The sequence below is a fragment of the Chinchilla lanigera genome, unplaced genomic scaffold (genome assembly GCF_000276665.1).
Source record: "Chinchilla lanigera isolate Chin_1 unplaced genomic scaffold, ChiLan1.0 scaffold00056, whole genome shotgun sequence".
NCBI lineage: Eukaryota > Metazoa > Chordata > Mammalia > Rodentia > Chinchillidae > Chinchilla > Chinchilla lanigera.
Genome location: NW_004955457.1, coordinates 12,057,791 through 12,078,749, shown reverse-complemented (window position 1 = coordinate 12,078,749; position 20,959 = coordinate 12,057,791). Strand labels below are relative to the sequence as shown.

General features: G+C 41.0%; 1 protein-coding gene and 1 pseudogene across 5 annotated transcripts in view; both read right to left on the bottom strand.

Moving 5' to 3' along the window:
• Ica1l (islet cell autoantigen 1,69kDa-like) overlaps positions 1-20,959 on the bottom strand; it is a 102,670-nt gene that overhangs the window by 7,121 nt on the left and 74,590 nt on the right. For 3 of the 5 annotated variants that reach the window (XM_005397051.2, XM_005397053.2, XM_005397050.2), the window contains 2 exons: positions 11,800-12,054; positions 5,772-5,849 (listed from right to left, as the gene is read on the bottom strand). In XM_005397051.2, coding sequence (XP_005397108.1) covers positions 5,772-5,849; positions 11,800-12,054 — 333 coding nt within the window. The remainder of the gene's footprint in view (positions 1-5,771; positions 5,850-11,799; positions 12,055-20,959) is intronic. The other 2 variants (XM_005397052.2, XM_005397054.2) reach the window with 2 other exon arrangements.
• LOC106149906 lies at positions 12,821-17,456 on the bottom strand (annotated as a pseudogene).

Sequence of the window (20,959 nt, the reverse complement as noted above, 5' to 3'; positions counted from 1 at the left end):
AAAAAAAAAAGAACGAAAGAAAGAAAGGAATGGGGAGAGGGGGAAAAAAGCTTGAGAACTTCAAGAATAAAGAGAAAACTCTGAAAGAAGAAAAACCACTAACAGATGAAGGGGCCTTTCTGACCCTGGCTGCAGATTTCCCATCAGCAATACTAGAAGTCAGGAAGCAATGGGGTCACACCTTCAACATTTGGGGAGAAAATAGTTTTGAACCTAAATTTCTATGCAAGATTGAACTAGTATTGTGGTAGTGAAATAAAGACAGTTCCAGACCTGCAAAACCTCAGAAAATGTACCAGCTAAAAGGCCTTTACGAAAGATTTACTAAAAGATGTACTCCCACAAAATGGAAACACATCAAGAAAGAAGACAATACAGGATGCAAAGAAAAGTGGATAAACCTCTAAAAACCTCAAAGCACAGAGCCACAGCAAGCAATGGCTTGAACTTGTTTATTAAAGAGGTAAAAATTGCTAGGCCAGAGGGGAGGAGCTCTGTTTCTTCAGGATGGAAGGGAAAAGAAAGCCCCAAGATGGAGCAGCAGGAGACCGTGTGGTGCACGAGGAGAAAGAAGAAATCTCAGGGGTAAAAGAAGAGCTGGAAGATGAGGGAGAGGAAAACAGAGACAGAGGAGAAGCAGGAGGAAGAAAAAACTGAGGAATCGAACAGGAGGAGGAACAGCAGCTGGAGGGAAAAACAAACCCAAGCGCAAAGGAAGAAGAGGCCTTAGTGTTATGTGAGGAAACTGCCTCTAATTATTTGGTTAGGGACTCTGAGAAGGCAAAGAAGGTACATAATACTCAAGAAGAGGAGGAAACAGCCATGCCCAAATCAAGAAACTGGGATGTCCTGTATGACTTTGCATTCTACCTCTTTCAAAATCACTAGAGAGAAGTTCTGATGAGCACAAAAAAAATTCATGTACAATATGAGTGCTCCATCAGGAATCAAGGACTTTAGGGAAAACAGAAAGACACAAGACTCTACAAATAGAAAAGCTGATATCCCACGAAGAAAGCTTACTCCATGGAATAGAAGGAAACTTTAGAAGAGTGGTCAGCATTTTCAGAGAGATATAAGCGGAGATGGGAAATACAAGGATCCAAGTCTGGATACAAGTATCTAGTCATCTCAGAAATTAAACATTCAGTGGACAATCTGCACTGCAGAATAGGCATACTCAAGGAAAGAATGAGCAATCTAGAAGAAGATCAAATGGAAGAGTTATCTAAGAATACAACAGCTACATAGCTATGGATAAAGAAAAACTACAAGTCAGAGGAGATAGATGCAGAAGCTCCAACATCTGTTTGATAGGAGTTTCAGAAAAAAATTTTAAAAAGAGCTGAGGATTAAAGAAATAACTGAAGAAAACTTTTCAGAGCTAAGGAAGGACTCAATTCTTGAGGTTGTTGGTGTTCACTGAATCCCCACTCACTCCTATACACATCTTGGTGATATTCTGGAGTTCCAGTGAGAAAGAAAAAATCCTGAAGGCTTCTCCAGAGAGAAAAGAAATCACCTAAAGAGGAAGGAGAATCTGGTTGAAGGCAGACTTCTCACATATGATGCTAGAAGTCAGTGGGACAATATCATAACAGTCCTGTAAGTAAAAGGCTTTCAACCTCAAATCCTGTAACCAGCCAAAATGACAACTCGTGGTGGTGGTGGTGGTGGTGGTGGTGGTGGTGTCTAAAAAGCTTGGTACAACTGCTAAAATCCTAGATCCTAATTTTTACTCCTCCTGTCTACAGATGGGAACCACCTCTTCTATTCCTTCTGAGTCCCTGCTCCGATGTCTTCTTAACCATTAGGATGAGTCCCACACTAAGACCCTTCAAAGAGATTGTCTTATATCCCTGTGTAGCAATAAATGGCCTATGTACCCACTTGGGGAAAATAAGACATGGCAACCCCTTGGCAGTCTGAAATATGCCATATTTCAAGTACATCTGTACGTAAGGAGTAAGGCAAATGGTCAAGCCTTTATATTCAAGCCTCTATGGCTTTCTATCAGAGGCCTGATCCGTATCCTAGAAGTCATCATCTCAGGAGCTGATGTAGCTGAGGATTCACTCCTGTCGGTTCCTTCTTCCAACAGACTACCTCCTCGGCAACCTGCTCAGTCAGTACCCTCAGGAGATAAAGGCCACCTCCTGAGTCCTCCCATACGAGGTCTACTTACCATAGGGCCTTACACTCAGGGAACCCTACCTATGAGCCTGCCACTGCTCTATCCCTTTGAGAAGTGGCAGGCACTAATGGTACAACCTGTGTGCTAGTTCCTTTTTCAGTTATGGATATTCAACTGTGCAAGGAGAAATTGGGTAGATTTTCTAAGGATCCTGGAAAGTTTCTTGATAGTTTCCAAACCCTAATGATGGGTTTTGACCTGGCCTTGTGAGATGTCCAATTCATCCTCGTTTTTTCTTACACAACAGTAGAAAGGAAAAGGATTATAAAGGCTGCAAAGTAGGTCGATGATGAAGCCTTTGCACCTTTATTCTCTGATAATCAGCCAACTGTGGCATTACTTGGGGCTCAAGAAGGGCTTGAGTGGGATTATAACAGGTGGTAGAGTAGCTAAACAAGTTATACATTAAGGCCATTTTAGCTGGTATGCAACAAGAGATGCCCAATCCTGTGAACTGTAAGCTCAGGTCTGTTAGTCTGGGCCCCAGTGAGAACCCAGTTGCTTTTCAGCTTCAGCTTAAAGAGGCTTTCTATAAATACACTCATTTAGACTCTGAGTCTAGAGAAAGTCAGATTATCCTAAGGCTGATTTTATTAGTCAGTCAACTCCAGATATTGGGAAAAGGCTCCACAAACTCCTAACTGAGCTCACAAAATGAAATAAGCCATTTGGTTGATGAAGCTTATTCAGTGTTTAATAACTGATGAAATAGAAGGCAAATGAGAACTGGATAAGGAGAGGAGGCAGGCTAAAGCCATGCTCACTCTATTTGATAAGGCTCATCACAAAACCCGCAACTCAGGGGGAACTCAGGGTAATCCAAAGAGTGATGGGAACAAGCTGGAGTGCTTCAAGTGCAAGGAATGCCCTCAGAAACCACCTAGCCCTTGTTGGACCTGTCAGAACATGTGAGAAGACCCTTGGCACTGGAACAGAGACTGCCCTGTTCCCAGAGAGGGACAGTCATTCCTCACCACAGTGGCCAGGAAAGAAGGCCCAGACGGTGAGTGGTGACGGTGCCCGAGGCAGCACACGAGGCTCCTGCACTAGAGTATCCTAATTACTCCACAGGAGCCTGGGGTAACTTTAGATGCAGCAGGCAAACAGGTTGCATTCCTCTGTGATACTGGTGCAATTTATTCTGTTCTAGTTTCTTATCAGCATGAGCTTTCATCCCATTCTAAAGCTGTTATGGGCCTTGAGGGAGTTAACCTCTGATCATGCCACATTTTTGTTGGCTCAGATCTTCCCTGAGCCTCTCTTCCCATGATCTTAAATAAATGTAGCTGCTTTTATTTACCATGAGATACACACTTTGCAGTTCTTTGCTTTTTGTACGTAAGAGCCTGGAATCTACTGGATCCACGCCACAATATTAGAAACAACAGAGCCTAGCAAGTCATTCATTATCCTAAGAGAGATAAAAATAACAAAAGCCTAGGCATGCCCTACGCACCAGTGAGAGATTCAAGGGAAGGCACCTAAAGCCAGAGGTGTTTGGCCCTCAAATAAAGCAAAAAGCCTGAGTTATCCGCCCTTTTTCTCTTGTCCCTTTTTCCTGTTGCTGTTCCTACTCTTCCCATGATCTTCACCAGATGTAGCTACTTACTACTTACCACTGGGTATATGCCTGGCAACTCTTTCCCCATCACACACAAGAACCTGGACTATTACTGGCCCATTCAACTGTAACAATATCACGTCTACTATTTAACCTAGTTTAGTTCAGAAGATACATGGCTGGGTGTGGTGGTGCAATCTGTAATCTCAGCACTCAGGAGGCCGAGGCAGGAGGACTGCAGACAGTTTGAGGGCAGCATGGGCTACAGTGAGTTCAAGGCCAGCCTGGGTTACATGGTGACACCCTGTCTCAAAACAATAAATAAATAAACAAACACAGAACATAAACATGGTAATGTCTGGGGAAATACAGTTACCAAGCATGGTATCACTTTGAGAAACCTATGTGAAGAAAATATAGGGATACTTTATATAATATATACATTTTGTAGCCTTTCTGTAGGTCTGAAGTTATTTCAAAATGTGAAAGTACTATACCACAAAGATTCAGAAATCAGCCTCACAGGCCAATCCAGGAACAATTTAAGTAACAAAACTGATTAAATACAGTAGTGACTATAAACCACTGAAAACATACAAATTTACATTGATAGTACATGATGAAAAGAGGGGTCTCTTTTTTTTTTTTTCCAGTACCGGGAATTGAACTCATGACCTTGTGCTTGCCAGGCAGACACTTTGCCGCTGAGCTAAATCCCCAGCCCCAAGAGGGGTCTCTTTTGAGGGTCAATGGAGGGAGTCAATTGTATTTCAATAAGGCTATTTTAAAAATGCGATCCATGGATGAACAGATAACCAAATGTAGTATATCAATCCCAGTCAATGGAATATTATTCAGTCTAAGGAAGGAAATCCTGTCACTTGCTACAGGACAAATGAAACTGGAGTGCATTATGCTAAATGTACTGCCTGTCACCAAAAGAAGTATTACTGGATATCTAAAGTAACAAAGCTAATAAAATAGAGAGTAAAAGACTGTACGAAATGTAAAGCTTGACTCGGACCTGACTCTCCCAGCCCCCAACCTGCTTCCCAGCAGAAGCAGGGAACTCAGCTCCACGCTGAAGTTGTCATGGGCAAGGATGGATGTCATAAAGAGCTAAGATAGCACAAGGAATTCTGCAGGTCCCAGGACATCTGAGGACATCTGCAAACACCTGAAAATTTACACTGGACCTTCACGGATTCTGCCCATTGAGGTGCAAGACAGCCAGAGAACTCGACCACAGATGTTTATTAAAATATTCCTGCCTAATGTCCTCTGCCTTCTATCCACCCCTATAAAAGGGGCACACTTCTCTTTGTTCCCTACTGAAGGTCTTTTCATTTTCTGTCTGCCTGCACCCAGGCACAATAAATTCCACGCCACGTTGCCTTTACACAAGCCTGGTAGTCTCTGCTGCCTGCCACCCCCCCACACACCCTGTGTGTTACACGAAGTAAAATAAGGGTTACCAGGGACTGAAGGGAGAGGAAAAGAGGGATTTAGCTCAGCAGCAAAAGCGCCTGCTTGGCAAGCGCAAGGTCGTGAGTTCGGTTCCTGGTACCGGAGAAAAACCAAAAAAAAACACCTTTTCCCCTTTAACTTTGTGTGTTGAGTATTTTCTCTCAGCAATGAGAGAAAAGTAGCTACGACACCCACCCACCTGTAGATAATGAGTTGGTGACTAGAGTTCATTTGGATTCCTCCACCTTCTCGGAGCTAACCTGAATAAATCCTTTATTCTTTTTACCAAATATATGACCTTTCATCGGTGAGCAAACAACCTGAGTGTATGAGAGTGTATGGCTGATAGAGCTGGGTGTTGTGGCGCATGCCTGTAATCCCAGCACTCGGGAGGCTGAGGCAGGAGGATCCTTGCAAGTTCAAGGCCAGCCTGGGCTACAAAGTGAGCGCAAGGCCAGTCTGAACTGCATAGCGAGACCCTGTCTCAAAAAAAAAAAAAGAGACTGTATGGCAGGTAACATCAACACGGAAAATAAATAAAGAACTTACATCTTGTTAATTTCTTTGGACTCTGTAAAGGCACTGGCAGGTTATCCATGTGTTCTAGTCCCTTTTGAGGAATCCAGCCTGAGGGTAGGAAGAAAGAAGTATCCATTGTTAATGAAGCAAGAAGTAGTATCAGGAAAATAAGAAAAGGTTATTTTAAAATAGTCTAAGTACTCTAGTCTTTGTCCAGGGTACTATTTTGTAGTATAAGAAGTAGAAAAGACTGAAAATTTATCTACAGTTATGTATTTTACTTAATCATCTAAGTGATTTTTTTCAAAGTAGTTTTGAAACAAATGTACAGTTAAACAGAAACTGCAAATGCAAGTCTGGCAAGAAGTTCTAAGCAATCAGGGAGAGAAGGCCTGAGAATTAGAACACTGAAACCTATAAACACATTGATACCCTTGACTCAGTTAATGCATTCCTAGAAATTTATTGTAAGGAAATAATTTAACCAAAAGAAAAGTACATGCATGATTACAGCACTGTCAGTAACAGTGAACAAGTAGAAACAATAAAGAAGGAATTAAGCGGGTTGTGGCACATAAAGTGACAAAATGCTATGTAATGTAAAATGGCATTATGAAGACTCTCTATGATCACATGGGAGTATTTGTTACAACATAAAGGACCATTTATGCTGTAACTGGAACACAGAAGCAAGAAGAGTTTAGATTCTCCTAATCACTTCTTTGTACAGCAGAGACTGTTCCAATATATATAACTTTAAAAGGTATTAACTGTTATAATTTGCTTCTCACAAGTCATCTAAAATAATTGTTAAGGTAAGTAAGTGGGCTCTTGGCCTTGGAAAAACTGTCAGACAAGACTCCTCTCTGGATAAAGGAACAGCTGCATGAATCAGTTTTAGTTTTGTCCACTGGTGAGACTTTCTGGGTTTTTTCCAAAGTCTTATAGTGACACACCCCAAAAATGTTATTAAATACATTATAATATATTTGAGTTGATTATACTTAAAAGGTTACATTCTCTATGTCTAAAACAATAAGGGTTTCTTAAGATATTACAGTGCTTGTGGTTAAACAAAATTAGATTTAAAACCAAAGGTTCTCTATTGTACTTAGTTTCTTGTGTTTTCCATTGTTAAACTTTTTAGTAAAATTGAGTTTAAAAAGTTAATTTAAATGCTGACTTGTAAAATGTTTTCAATAATCAGTACATGACTTGCTAAATAAATAACTATTGTTTTAGTTTATAACAGCATATATATTGAAAAGCAAAATATTCTGTAAGTCTAAGCTTTGAAGTTTATAAAGTAAAAATTAAATAACTTTAATACATACAAAGTAACTAATGAGTGCTCTCTTTTACACAATACATATCTAATCCTTAGAAATATAGAAGGATCAAAAGTGGCCAACTCTAAATTTCATCCTACCGTTTAAAGCCAGATCTACATATACTGATATCTTGCTGCTGTATAAATGAGACACTCATGTATTGGTTGGGTAATAAGCTTATCTGTGGTCAGCAGCACTCTTTCTTACACTTACAAGATGTCTAAAGACGTTTCTTAATTCTTGTTAGTGCAGTTACACCCTATAAACCTGTTAAAAATCTAAAATCTGCCGTTTTTTTTTAAGCATAGGAAATATTTATTAAGAGAGACAGCTCCTGAGAGACAGGAGGAGACCCCAAAGTGAGCTGCCAATGAGCCCACTTCTCTTTTTTTTTTGTTTTGTCTTTTTGAGACAGGGTCTTTTTTTTTCTTAAATTTTAAAGAGTAAAAGAAGGATAACATAGTAATAAGGCAGGCTTAAAATCTGCCTTAAGTATAAAAACTAAGTAAATATATTAAAAAACTTCTGTATATACTTGTGACACTAGTTATTGCTAACATCATAGTGTATTAAGTGTATTTGTGTTTCCCAAATGTACAGGTCTTTCAAAGATGCAAAGCTAAAAAATATCTCATTAGACTGGTGACTTCCAGACCAGTTGTTTGTGGTGGCAAACCTTTTATAATTGTTTTATGATTGTGTTATAATAGCATATGATTTACAGTTATTAAGTTACATGTCCAGACATTTAAAACCTCTATCCCGTGTGTTTTCTTTTTTTTTCCCTCCCTTTATATCTCTCCTAAAGTACACAAGTGAGATCTTAAAGACATGTAGTACACCTTAAATGCTTTAAGGAGCTCAGTGTTTGTCCCCAAAACAGCACTGTTAGGTTTTATTTTATAAACTTTGGGCCAGTGTAAAGGATTTTCAAAGACTGATTTTTCTCCAAATATAAGTTAAAAGGCTAAAAAGACAAGGCCTCAAACTTCGCTTTATAATAAGGAAAGAGTGGACAAATATCCCATGTAATAACCTATAGTTGTTCTTTGTAAAAAGGTATTCTACACTAAAATAAAAATTTAAATATACTTTCAGTGATTAAAAAAAACCCCAATGGTTCTAACCTAATAATGTCAATATAATTGTTATGCTAAAATATTATGTTTGCTCTTGATTGTAAATTTTCTCTGTAAAACTTTATAACTGTTATCTGTTAAACAATTACGGTTACAAAAAATAATAGTTCTTTGGTCATACTTTATATTTCAAAGTTCTTGATATAAGATTAAGATATTTAAACCTGCCACTCCCATTTCATTACTAGTGTAACTGACCTCATGTATATTCAACAACTGAGGCTTAGTGACCAAAGCTAAAAATGATAACTGTGCTAAGGGAACAAATATTTTGGCACTGGCCTCCAAGGTCAACAAGGACCCAGGACATGAGGAGACCTTTCTACAAGATCCTACAACTCTGGTGAGTCACTTAATCTCTTGAACAAAAGATTGTTAGACCCCAGAGGACAGGAGTCAACCAATACATGTGCTAAAAGAAAGGTCATCAAAAAAGAAAAGAAAAGGTCTTCCCTGCATCTATGTTAAGCCATGTGGTCAAGCATGGTCAAGCAAGAATGTCACTCATCCTATCAGATGACACTGACAAAGGAGCTAATAGGCTGTGTACATATAACTCCTGAGGAGCCTTAACTGACTTTGATATACGATAAGAGCTTAATTTTAACTGTCACAGATCTCATTTTAACTTGGTCTTAAACACTCAGCAAAAAAGTATAACCAACAAGATATATAAAAACTAATAATACATATACAAATGGGTTCCAAATACTATACTGGGTCCTGCTGACGGTCTCCAGCTACACCTATAGTTTGTCACTATTATGACTCAGTGAAGCTACATAGCCTCAGAAACAACTAAATAAAAGTTCTTTTAACTCCTTAGCTGGAATTATCCTTTAAATACACAAGGCCCTCAGTCTTCTTATCGCTAGAACTAAAAAACTTACATGTTTATAAATAAAATTTGTCTCCAAATAAATAATTCACATCATATAAAAAGATCTTTAAAAATCAAACTTATACTTAACTTCCTAATGGCAAAAATAGGGGAAGCTATGTCTATTCTTTTAAAAAATGTTGCTTTTATGCCAACCAGTCTAAAATAGTGAGAAATACAGCAAATAGACATAAAATTCTAAAATCAGACTGCCTCGGTTAACGTGTGAGCCCAACTCTGTGGTAACTATATGATGCGCAGCAAGTTTTTATCTAGAATGCCCCTTTGGTATCCACGGGTGACCAGTTCCAGGACCCCTGTGGATACTGAAAGTGATCCAGTCCTTTATATAAAATGGTATATTGTTTACACATAACCTACATTCCTCCTCTTACATACTTTAAATCATCACAAAACTACTTTTAATACCTGAGGCAATGTAAATGCTATGTAAAACATTGTAACACTATATTTTAAGACAACAGTGACAAAAACAAGTTTGTATATGTTCATTACAGAGATAACTTTTTCAGATATGTTCAGTCCACAGTTGGTCAGATCTGGAACGTGGAACCTGTGGGTATATAGCTTTAATGCTACAGATGGTGATACAAACTGATTCACCAGTGGGCACTCCTCCCAATTTCTACTCAGTACTTTTAACTAGGCCTGACAGAGGTGGCCCTGACTGCTGCCCTGCTCTCAGCTGCACGCAGCTCCAGTGAATGAAGCTCCCACACCCCTAACAGCAGTTAAGGGTTACCACTGTAGCGGGTGGGTGGGTTTGAGACCAGAAAATAAAGGGACAAAGGGCAAAGCCTGAGCAAACTAAATAAACTGAGTAAACAAGGTAAGGTGAGATAAGCCTTGAGTAAAGTTGGAGCTGCTAAAGAAAGATCTTATGAAATGTGCTGGTGACAGGAAGCCTAGCAAGCAGCAGCAACAAACCTGTCCTTTCCCCTTTGTCTCCCTCTCAGGTGCACCACAGAGCTGTGGATGTAAGACTTTAGGTTCATGTGCTTCCTTGGTATCCTCTTGCGCACCTCATCTAGAGAGAGCTTTTCTTTGCTCTTTCTAATAAACCATACCTACTTCCCCACTGCTTGCTGTATCCTGTTGCCTCAGTCTTTGTACCTTCAACCAAAGGGAGGAAAGTGGTTACATTGTGAACATAGTAATTTAATATAAAGGCATTAAAACATTGCTAGGTGCTGTGGAGTTCTTTTAGGGATAAAATTTAAGGGGTAAGAGACAGGGATATAAGGCAAGATAAACTACGACTACAAACATAAAAACAGATAACGCACACAATGGAGGCCAGAGGAGTCATTATTGAGAAAGAATTTAAGGTAAGCTGATGTGGAGAAAACACTGGATTAGAAATCTGATACTCAAGCTCATGTCCAAGCTCCATTCCTGAACATCATAAACCAAAAAAGCAGCACAGAGACGTCTCAGAGAGTTCTGCAAGCTCTAAATATGGTAATAGAAATGGAAAATATTTTGAACGAAGCTGTCCTAGTTACTTTCTTATTGTTGAGACATAATACCTGACACCCACATTTAAAGGAGGAAAGGTTTATTTTGGCTCAATTTGTAGAGGTTTTAGTCCAGAATCAGATGACTACAAGGCATGGCAGCGTGACAGAGGGGCGTAGCAGAGAAAGGTTGTTCACAGCCTGGAAGCAGACAGCTCAAGAAGAAGGCAGGGAGGACCCTTTGGGGCAACACGCCAGACACCCACCTCCTTTGACCAGGCTTCATCTCTTAACATCGTATTTAGTTATAAACTCATCAGTAGACTAATCCTCTTATGGGTAACTCACCCCCATGATCCAATCAACTCCAAGTCCCACCTGTGAGTGCATGAGGGTTTGGAGGGACTCTAGGAAAATGAAACCCATAACCTAATATAAAAGAAAAGCAGGTTTTATCCTGGAGCTCATAGTACTTTTAAAAAAATATTTAATAATGAAAGTAGGATGGTGACACCAAAAACTTCTTGAGGAAACAAGGAAGTATGGAAGAAGAACTGGGGATTGCAGGCCTGTAGCAACTCTTTCGTAGCAACCCAGGAAACCAAATGAGGCCCTAGATGGCTCTGGTGGTGGAGTAGAGAAAAGAAGGAAATCTGAGAAATGTTTTAGAAACAATGGGCGGGACTTGGTAACCAATAAAGATGTCAGATCTACCCAGGTGCAGATCTGGACACAGGATGGAGCTGCAAATGAGCAGGAGCAGGTGATCCTCTCTTCAGGACAGCCCTACCCCAGCTTGCTCCAGCAGTCCCCACTCCTGACGTCCTGCCCAAGAGGTTAGCCTGGAACCTAAACTGTTCCTTTTTCTCTTATCAACTCTGAACCTGCAGGAATGAAGCACACCAAATTTTGTTTGATAGAAGAAACAGTACCACCTGACCTAACAGTAACTGAAGTCAAGAGTTGTAAATCAGACACCTGAGAAAGTCAGGGAAGACCACAGGAGTTTGGTGGGTGTGGCAAGGAAACAGCCCTTGTGCCAGTCTTGTTGGCAGATTCCAGAGGCACTTGTATTTGATATTTTTTCCAGTTAACTGGCATGACTGCAGACCTTGTCTAGTAGTGCTAAAGTTAAAATTGATGTCTTTATTGATTCTGGTATTAACAAACACACAGTTCTGCTTCGTAAAGATAGAATAAGGGATGTGTCCAAATATTTTAAACACTTACTTTTGAAAGATCCAGCAGCATGAAGGCCAAGGTCATAGAGTTGTGAAGGAAGGAACTGAGAGGAATGAGCAAGAGGCTCAGACCCCACAGAAGCCTCCTGGGATGTGAGACTGGCAGTGGGACTCTCAGAAGTCTGGCATTCCTGGGCAACTTCACTAGTGCTTGAAGAACCAGGACTTAGGAGACTGTTCAGAAATGAGAATTCCTTCTCAAACTCTTCTTCCAGTGAGTCTACAGATAGCTCTTTCACCACTGCTGATTGAAAATAAAACAGAAAGGCTTTTTCTTTTTGAGGAAATGAGAGTAGGACGAAAGACAAATCAAATGTTTCACTGTTCTTATACTGTACTTTTACCAACACTAAATTGATTGGAAGTTTAAGTGATGATTATTTCTAATTTGGCAGGCTTCAGATCAAAATGCACAATGCATATATAACGGTCATAAATATCAGCACATGAAATAATTGAACTGCCATCGATGCAAGACAAAAACTGTAGGAGATATAAGGAGAAATAGAAAAATTTTAAATAGGAGACTTAGAAAAAAAAACAAAAAACAGCCAAAAGGACAAAAAATATAAAAGACCCAAATCACACACAATCAATAAAGTAGGTTTTTTTTTATTAGTACATGTTTGTGATACAAAGCAATGACATTCAGCTTGGGGTTGAAAACTAAGGAAGTTATTTTGAACCAGAAGTGATGGCTCATGCTTGTAATCCTAGCACTCTGGGAGGCTGAGGCAGGATACTCACAAGTTCCAGCCCAGCTGCACAATTCAGTGAGGCCATGTCTCAAAATAAAAAGCACTGGAGATATAACTCAGTCAGAAGGCCCTGAGTTCAATCCCTAAGACCCAAAGAAAAAACAAAACTTGTCCTTCACACAGGCTAAGTTGAGGGAACCCAAATATCAAGAGCAAAGGGGAAAAAAAAGGACAAAGGATTCACACCAGTGATGGTGAACATTTTAAAACTTTCAGTGACACAAACCACTCACTGCAGCACTTGTGCCATAGGTTCACCATCACTGATTTTACACCATGGATTTGAGTGCCACAAACTGGAATAACCCTTCCCTTGGGTTACCAGAAATTACCCTCACTACAACAAAAACAGAGTTAGAGCTAGATAAAGTTAAGTCAAAGCTTTCCTTTTTCTCAACAGCTCAGATAATTCTTCCTGTGTGCTGTACAGAAACATCATCTCCTTTCAGCTCTGCTTGCTTCAGTGTTTTCTTTTACTTATGAGACAGAAAGGTAAGAGGTGGCTAAAACTGGCTGGGAAAAGAGGCATGACAAGTTCCTAGAACACTGAGCAGTCCTCAAAGCCCTGCATGCGGACTTCTCAGCAGAACTCAGGCAGGTTTTTGACAGGATGTTCTAACCCTGAAGTCTGCCTGAAGAGTGGGTGATACAAAAAAGAGAGTCCACGTTGAGTTTTTGCCAATGGGTTGGGTACAGTGTGGCAGATTAAACTGTTTCAGTTAAAGTGTTTCTGCTTAAAACATAGAAATTCTTTATGTTCAGGCTTTTGTGACCCTTTATCTCAGAAAAAACCCAGAAACTATAATATTTAGAGTACCCCTCAGGAAAAGAGAATCTTTGATGTTCTTGACCTTGGATCCCCATCTGTCTCTCAGGGGGATATGCATCTCTCCCATCTGTTTAATGAAGAAACTTCAGATGGGACCCTAGATACCTGAGATCCAATTGTCTTTTCTGTGTTCAACAATCCAGATCTGGAGATGGGTCAAAAGAGAAAGGCTAAAATTAAACTCACCCAAATTGTCTAAGGGAAAACCCAAAGATAACAATGGAAAGAGCTCCTGTTTCAAGTGCAAGATGTCTGGACACAGGGCATGCGACTACACCAACGCACTGCCTGGGCCCTGCTCCAAGTGTGAGGCAGCCAATGTGCTTGACTCATGGCACTGCAGGGTTGACTGTCCCTGCTCCCAGAGAGCTTCATTCCTGCTCTAAAGAGACACAAGGAAACCTGCAATGCCACTGTCCACGAACATCTCCATTTCCTAAGTAAGCGGGGTAACCCTGGATGACATGGGTGAGTCAATTCAATACTTCATTCTGTTTTGACTTTGCCAGAAAACCCTCCTCTATAGCCATACTTGGGGTTGAGGGGACCCCTCGTCAGAGAGATTCTTTACTCTTTCTCTGACATGCCACTTTGAAGGACAAATATTTAATAATGAGTTCCTAATTATCGCACAGTGTCCTATTCCTTTGGTAGGAAGAGATTTACAAGCAAACTTGGGGGCAATTCTCAAATTCTGACAAAGGCCAAAATGGAGTTTACTTGGGACTACACTAGGGCTGCATGGCCAAATTTGCCAAAAAGTGGATCCTGCTGCACTGTAAAATAAAATACCTGGCTAAAGAAAATCCTTCTTCTACATATCAGAAAAGAGAGGAATTGCTTCGGGTGTCTTGACCCAAAGCTAAGACAAGAACTCTGCCCAGTGGCATACTTTTCAAAAAGTTACATGGAGTGGCTGCTGGATGGCCATCCTGCCTGAGGGCAGTAGCAGTTATAGCCATGCTAACAGAAACTAGAAGTCCTGACTTCCCATCAGGTCAGAGTGATTCTTGAGACCAAAGATTACTTGTGGTTCACTGGGAAATGGCTTGTCAAGTATCAGGCAATATTCTTATGCACCCCTGAGGTTATTATAAAACTTGCACTATTATTAATCCTGCCTCACTGATGCCTACAGGCCCAGAAGTTAGCCATTCTTTATATCAAGTGGTATTCTAGACCTATGCAAGCAGGCAGGACATCAGTGATCTGCCTCTCCAAGACCCTGAGAAGGTACAGTCCAGTGATGGAACTGCATTTGTCCAAGAAGGACATTAAAAGGCAGGCTATGCAGTTGTCTATTCACAACAGGTCACTGAGGCCAACTTCCACAAGGGACCTTTGCTCAAAAACCAGAGGTAACGGCTACATGTGGTGGCTCACACCTGTAAACCTAGCACTTGGAAGGCTGAGACAGAAAGGTCACTGCAAGTTCAAGGTCAACCTGAACTGTATAGTGAGTCTCTGCCTCAAAAAACAACAAAACAAAACAAAAGTGGAGGTCATAGCTCTTACTCAAGCATGGATATTAGGAAAAAGCAAGAAGCTATATATCTATATAGACACTATGTATGACTTTTTTGGTGCTACATTCCCATGCAGTTATCTGGAAAGAAAGAGCTTGCTAACTAATAAGTAATCACCTATAAAACACAAGTAGTAAATTCCAGAACCCTTAGAGGTAGTCCTTCCCAAGCAGGTTGCTGTCACTCCCATCCCAAGGGATCCTAAAGAAACATGTCTAAACTCTCCTTGGGAAATCAAAAGGCTGATAAGGATACAAGGGCAGCCCTACAGCCCCTCAAGACCCTAGCCTTATTCCCAGTTCTTGAGAACTATTCTTGTCCTTCCCCAAGAGATTCAGTGACAAACTATAAAAATCTTACATGGGAAACGGTCACTAGAATTTTCACAGGACTAAAAAAAAAGCTCTTCCTGAGAACTTCTGAAGACCCAAGGCTCCTCTTCAGAAAGACTCCAGTACCACTCCTGGTACAGATAAGTAGAGTCACTAATGACCCTAATTTACCACAGCTTAAATGTGCACCATTATTGAGGCCAGTTTTTATTTAGATCCATTATGTGGGTAATCTTGCTAAGGCTCTGCTTCTTGGGCTCTCAATCGTTTGTCTAACCTCTCTTTGCCATACTTCGTCCACCACAAGAAGCATGGACATCTGAGCTGTTCTTCATATTTGGGTCTATACCCCCACATAATAGTAAAGTTACTTGTCTTTTCTCATCAAACAGGCAGCTCAACAGTCACTAATTCTTTCCTTGTCTTCTGACAGCTCTTCTCTTCAACCCAGCCAGTGAGCCACAACACACCAAGGTAGCTGGAGAGTGTACAATCCCCACTAGGTAGGGTCTACAGCCTTCCAGCTTGAAGAAGCAATAGATGAGAGACCTTTATTCCCTCAGCACCCCATAAAGACTTATGGGTATATGTGTCTCTCAGGGGGAAATGAGACAAGTAGGTAGGGCATGGCTAAAAGAGGCTGGGGAGGAAGGTGTGGCAAGGTCCCAGAACACATGCAGAAAAGTTTCCAAAACCCTGCATGTGGACCTCTCAAGAGAACTCCAGCAGGTTTTCAACAGGATGGCCTAGACCTGATGTCATCCTGAAAAGTGGGTGATATAAAAGGACAGTCCACGGGGAGATAGCTCAGTGACACAGTGCCTGCCTGGCAAGTGCAAGATCATGAGTTTGATTCCCAGCACAAAAAAAAAAAAAAAAAAAGTCTACACTGAGTTTTTGCACTGTGTTTCTTCTTGCATGATGTGCACCATCATGCTATAGTCTCTACTTCTTTTCAACTTTTACTTGGCCCAAACTTGCTCTGCAGAGCTGTTTCTTTTCCTACCTTTAATAAAACTTTGCTACCATTTGCACTTGACCAGTTGTTTCCTTGCAACAGAAAGAACCTAGAGACCACCTTCAAAAGGAGACTCTAGCCCCCAAAAACCTGGTAACACTTGTGTAGACTGTTCTCTAAGTATCAAAATTGCTATTGGATTATGGAGTACCATGAGCAGCTCAGAATGATTTATCTGTCTTACCAGATCTGATGCCCTTTGCCTATAAACATAGGCCTCACCAACATGGCCCTGTGCATCCAAGGTAGTAGCCAGGATACTCATCAATATAATGGTCTGTGGATGTCTTTCTCCTTGTGTTTCTTCAGAAATTCACAGAGCTTTTTTCATATTTCCTTTGTGCCTATGATGGCTGTTTGGAAAACAGAAGGTATTGAGCATCGGCATCTAAGCACATGCCCAGGAGGAGGTGTACATTGGCTTTTTCTTCCACTGACATAACATCTTCTTCTAATTCCTTTTTTCTTTCAACTTTTTCCTCTAGAGAAATGATGGCAAATGTTGTAGGAATAGAGCTCAAACTACAACCCAAAACCTTCTTATCAAAATGCCAACGCTACAATTAAACTTGAATACTGAGGTTTTAGTTTAGAAAAAAAAACTGATACATTAACATCTTTTGTCTTAAAAGAAAAAACATCACATGTGTCATAGATTTGCAAGCACTGCTCTAGGGTATTCAGAATTTCTAGCCAGCAAGAGCAAATTCTGGTCTACTTTGAGCAACAAAGATTCCAGCCAGCTTCAGGAAAATTTCAATTATTGCTTCATTTTCACTCATGGTTGCTTTAAAATGTTGTTTTGTATTTCCAAGCTGACCTCATTATAAATTCTAACTTGGCCATCACATCTAAGTGTGAGTGATGGCCTTCTCATTATCACTCTGATAGGGAAAGTGCATCATGCAAAATTACTCAGCCTCTTCTGGCTCATCTTCCATGATGCTCAACTCGGCTAGGTTCAGCAGCTGGATGATCTCTGCCTTGGGCTCATCCACCTGTCCTCAGGGTTGGCCTTACCTGCGCCCTGCGGCTCTTGCTCCCCATCTGCCATAGCAGCCTCAAGGGTAGGCAAACACGGCCAGCAGTGGACACGTGGTGTAACTCTGGGTGGTGGCACCAACACCTCCAGTGCCAAGCTGCCTGCAGAAGGCTTCAGCCACTGAATGTGCTCCAACTGCATCCTCTATGCACTGAAGGCCTGGCTAGATACCCCCATAGGAAATGTAATAACACACACAGAAAGAAGTCATAGCCCTTAAACATTTTTATCAATAAAAATGAAAAAGGGCTTCCAGTATGACAGAATGCAGAGCTCCACAGGACCCCATTGTGAGGAGTTTTTTGTTTTGTTTTATTTTTTAATAAAACAAGCATTTATTCTCTGGAAATGGTCCCAAGATTAGGAGCGACAAGAGCGATTAGGTCAGATAAGGACATGGCAAAACTGGCTGGGGGAGTAGGTGTGACCTGTTAATTACAAAGATCCCAGTACATGTGCACAGAACAGTTCCCAAACCCCTGCACATGGACTTCTCTGGAGAACTCAAGCAGGTTTTCAACGGGATGGCCTAGACCTGATGTCAGCTTGAGGTGTGGGATCCCCACACCACTCTCACATCTGTATGTAGAAGCTCTTGTGCGTTTCCTTGAGATGTGGACTGCATAAAAGGACACAGATGCCAAGAAGAGCTTGCTCTTGTGGCTTTCTTCGTGATAGCCTATGATGCTTTCTCCAGGATGTTCTTTTAGCCTGTTTTTTCCACTTTTGCTCAGCCCAAGCTCTCTGCAGAGCCAGGTTCCCTCATTCTTCATTTTTACTTTTTCAAATAAACTTCGCCACTGCTTTTTGCTCATTTAGTTCAGTTTTTTTTTAGATAAAAAGAACTGGAATCTATCTCCAGTAGGAGAGGTGAGCAACCCAAAACTCAGTAACATGTAATTAGCAAGCCACTTATAGAAGGAGCTACCCAGTAATATTTTAGCATAGTTAGGAGACTAAAATAACATAAGGATACTTATGACACAAAAAATTATTTAAAATCTAGAATTCACAAAGGAACATGAAGAATATGTGGTAAATGAACTGGAACTATTCCTTTGCTCCCTCTTCCCCCTAGGCAAGATGGAAATTCCACTCCAACCTGGTACAGCCAAGAACAGAGGGCTCCCTTTCCCTGGAGTTCTCTACTTTCCCAAGAGGGGCAGGATGTCAGCATTTCATAGGCTGTCTCCAGTTACTTATTGCTGAGGCTGAATCCTATAACTGCAGTTGAGAGGAAGCTCTACTCTCCTGCCAGGCCCCACTCAGGATGGAGACTCTCAGTTGGGTGTGGCATGCTGAGAATACTCCAGGCCCTGATCATTTGACATGGAATGTAAATTGTCTCTTTCATGAAGGAAGAGTCAAGCTGAGAAGACCTAAGGCCTCTGTCACCGTTCCTTATCTAGCACTCAGCTCCTAGAGCAATAGTGTCACTCAGAGAAGCAAGCTCAATCCCTCACTCAGGTTTTCCTTGGGGAAGAGAAGCTGATCATGAAAGTCATAGCTTTTAATCTCTTCTCAGAGGAACTTTATTCTCCGTGAAGTGTGGAGGAGTTCAGGTCCAAGAATGCTCTTAAAGACAGGGGTGGTGTGCTGAAAGGCAACTGGAGGAAGACTGGAAATTTCATTGGCCTTATAGGCTAAATCACAAGCCAGCTAGTTTGCCTGAAAGAACCAGAGAAAAAGCCAGCTGGGATCAGTACAAATTTCAAGCACTAACCTTGGGACTATTCTTTCAAAGAATTTCACATTTGGAAGATTTAGTCTTATAGCAATTTATACTCCAGGTCACTGTTGAAATTAAAGGGAGTGCTTAACTGGAAATGAGCGGGGCTTACCTGCTGGGTGTGGGTGGAGAAAAACTGTCAGAGAGAGCTAAACTGAAATGGCTGTAATCACAAAGTTGCCGTGGGAATACCCAACCCTGAACCCATGAGGTGTTGCTCCCCTGGGGGCTAGAGCGGAGAAGGTGAAGAATACATCATTAAAATAATTCAGCATCTTATGTAACAAGTAAGTAAATAATAGCAAGCCCCAGAGTGGGGGACCAATATTCAAAGTTACTATATGGACCGTGCCCCCAGGCCAATATATGCAGACTGATACTTTGGAGATTCCTTAGCCAGATGGCCAAGGGACACCTCCACACCCCTTACCCAAACTCAGGCTGGGGTTCCAGAAGCAAAGTGAGCACAGGATACTGCCTTAGAGCTTAAGTGCCAGGCCCACCTTGGTGACACCCAACACCGCGTAAAGCCAAAGAACCCTATCTTTAGGACAGTGAACACAGATGGAACCTGTATACCTACTTTAGCATCAGGTAAAGACCTAACTCTAGTAGGACAGAGTCATGTTTCAACCTGCATAACTGGCAGACATATAAGGAGTTGGTATAAAGCTCCAAGCCTACAAGTCCCTGTGGCTGTGAGACTCAGTGTGACCTAGATTAACAGTATTCAGCCATACAAAAGACAGTACCCACCATCCCTCTCAAATTTGGGTAGCAAGGAACAAGACCCCAACCACTGAGAAGGAAGGAAAAAATAAAGAACCAAGCTGTATAAGAGCCTGGGGCTGGGCCCTTCACCAAACAGAATCCTGTGGTGCCTGACAAGCAGATGACTGGATGATGGTCTGAGTCTATCCAGCCCCAGATAGAGGCTTTCAGTGGCAGATACCTTTTTAAAGATACTCCCCGGTTCACTCTAAACAATGCATGAACTACAGATTTGGGACAAATCTGGGGTTGGGGTACCCTTTAGTGCTGAAACAGTGACAACATAAAGAGGACATGTGGCAAACCTGGATCTAGAGTGCCACCTAGTGCTGAAATAGTGTAAATGTTACAGGTTCAGAGAATACAAGTATAGTAAATGGCTTAGAATATCTGGAAAGACCTACGCAAAGCCAGATTAAGAAGACTGGAATAAATACCTAATCCTTCACTGTGTGATGTTATATGTCACCAAGCATCAGGAACTTTCAAGAAATTATGACCTCACCTAATGGGCAATAAAGCCTCCAAGAACTGACCACATATCAGTCAATATCAGCAAACTCTTGGACAGAGAATTTGACAAGCTTCAAAAAACACAGAAAAATGGCATAATACTCTTGCAGAGAAACTTAACAGAGGGATTAAAGTAACTTTAAAAAATCAAATAGAACCCCTTAAACTGAAAAGATAAGCAAAAATTTAAATGGGCTGAAAGGTATGAGAGAAGACTAGATCAAACAGAACAAAGGATTAGTGAGAGGGAAGAGAGGTTACTTGGAAATATATACAGCTGCAGTGGAAAAAAGAATAATAAGAAATGAAGAAAGCTTACAGAAATTTTGGGATTGTATTTATTTATTTATTTTTGTCTTTTTGAGACAAGGTCTTGCTATGCCGTTCAGGCTGGCCCTGAGCTCACTTTGTAGCCCAGGCTGGTTTTGAACTCACAACAATCTTCTTGCCTCAACCTCCCAAGTGCTGGGATTACAAGCATGCGCCACCACGCCTGGCTAGGATTACATTTAAAAAGAAAGTATTTGAATTACTAGGATCTGGTGCTGGGGATATAGCTCAGTAGTATAGTGCATGTCTGTCAAGTGTAAGGTCGAGTTCAATTCCCAGTACCCCTGCAAAAAATTACTGG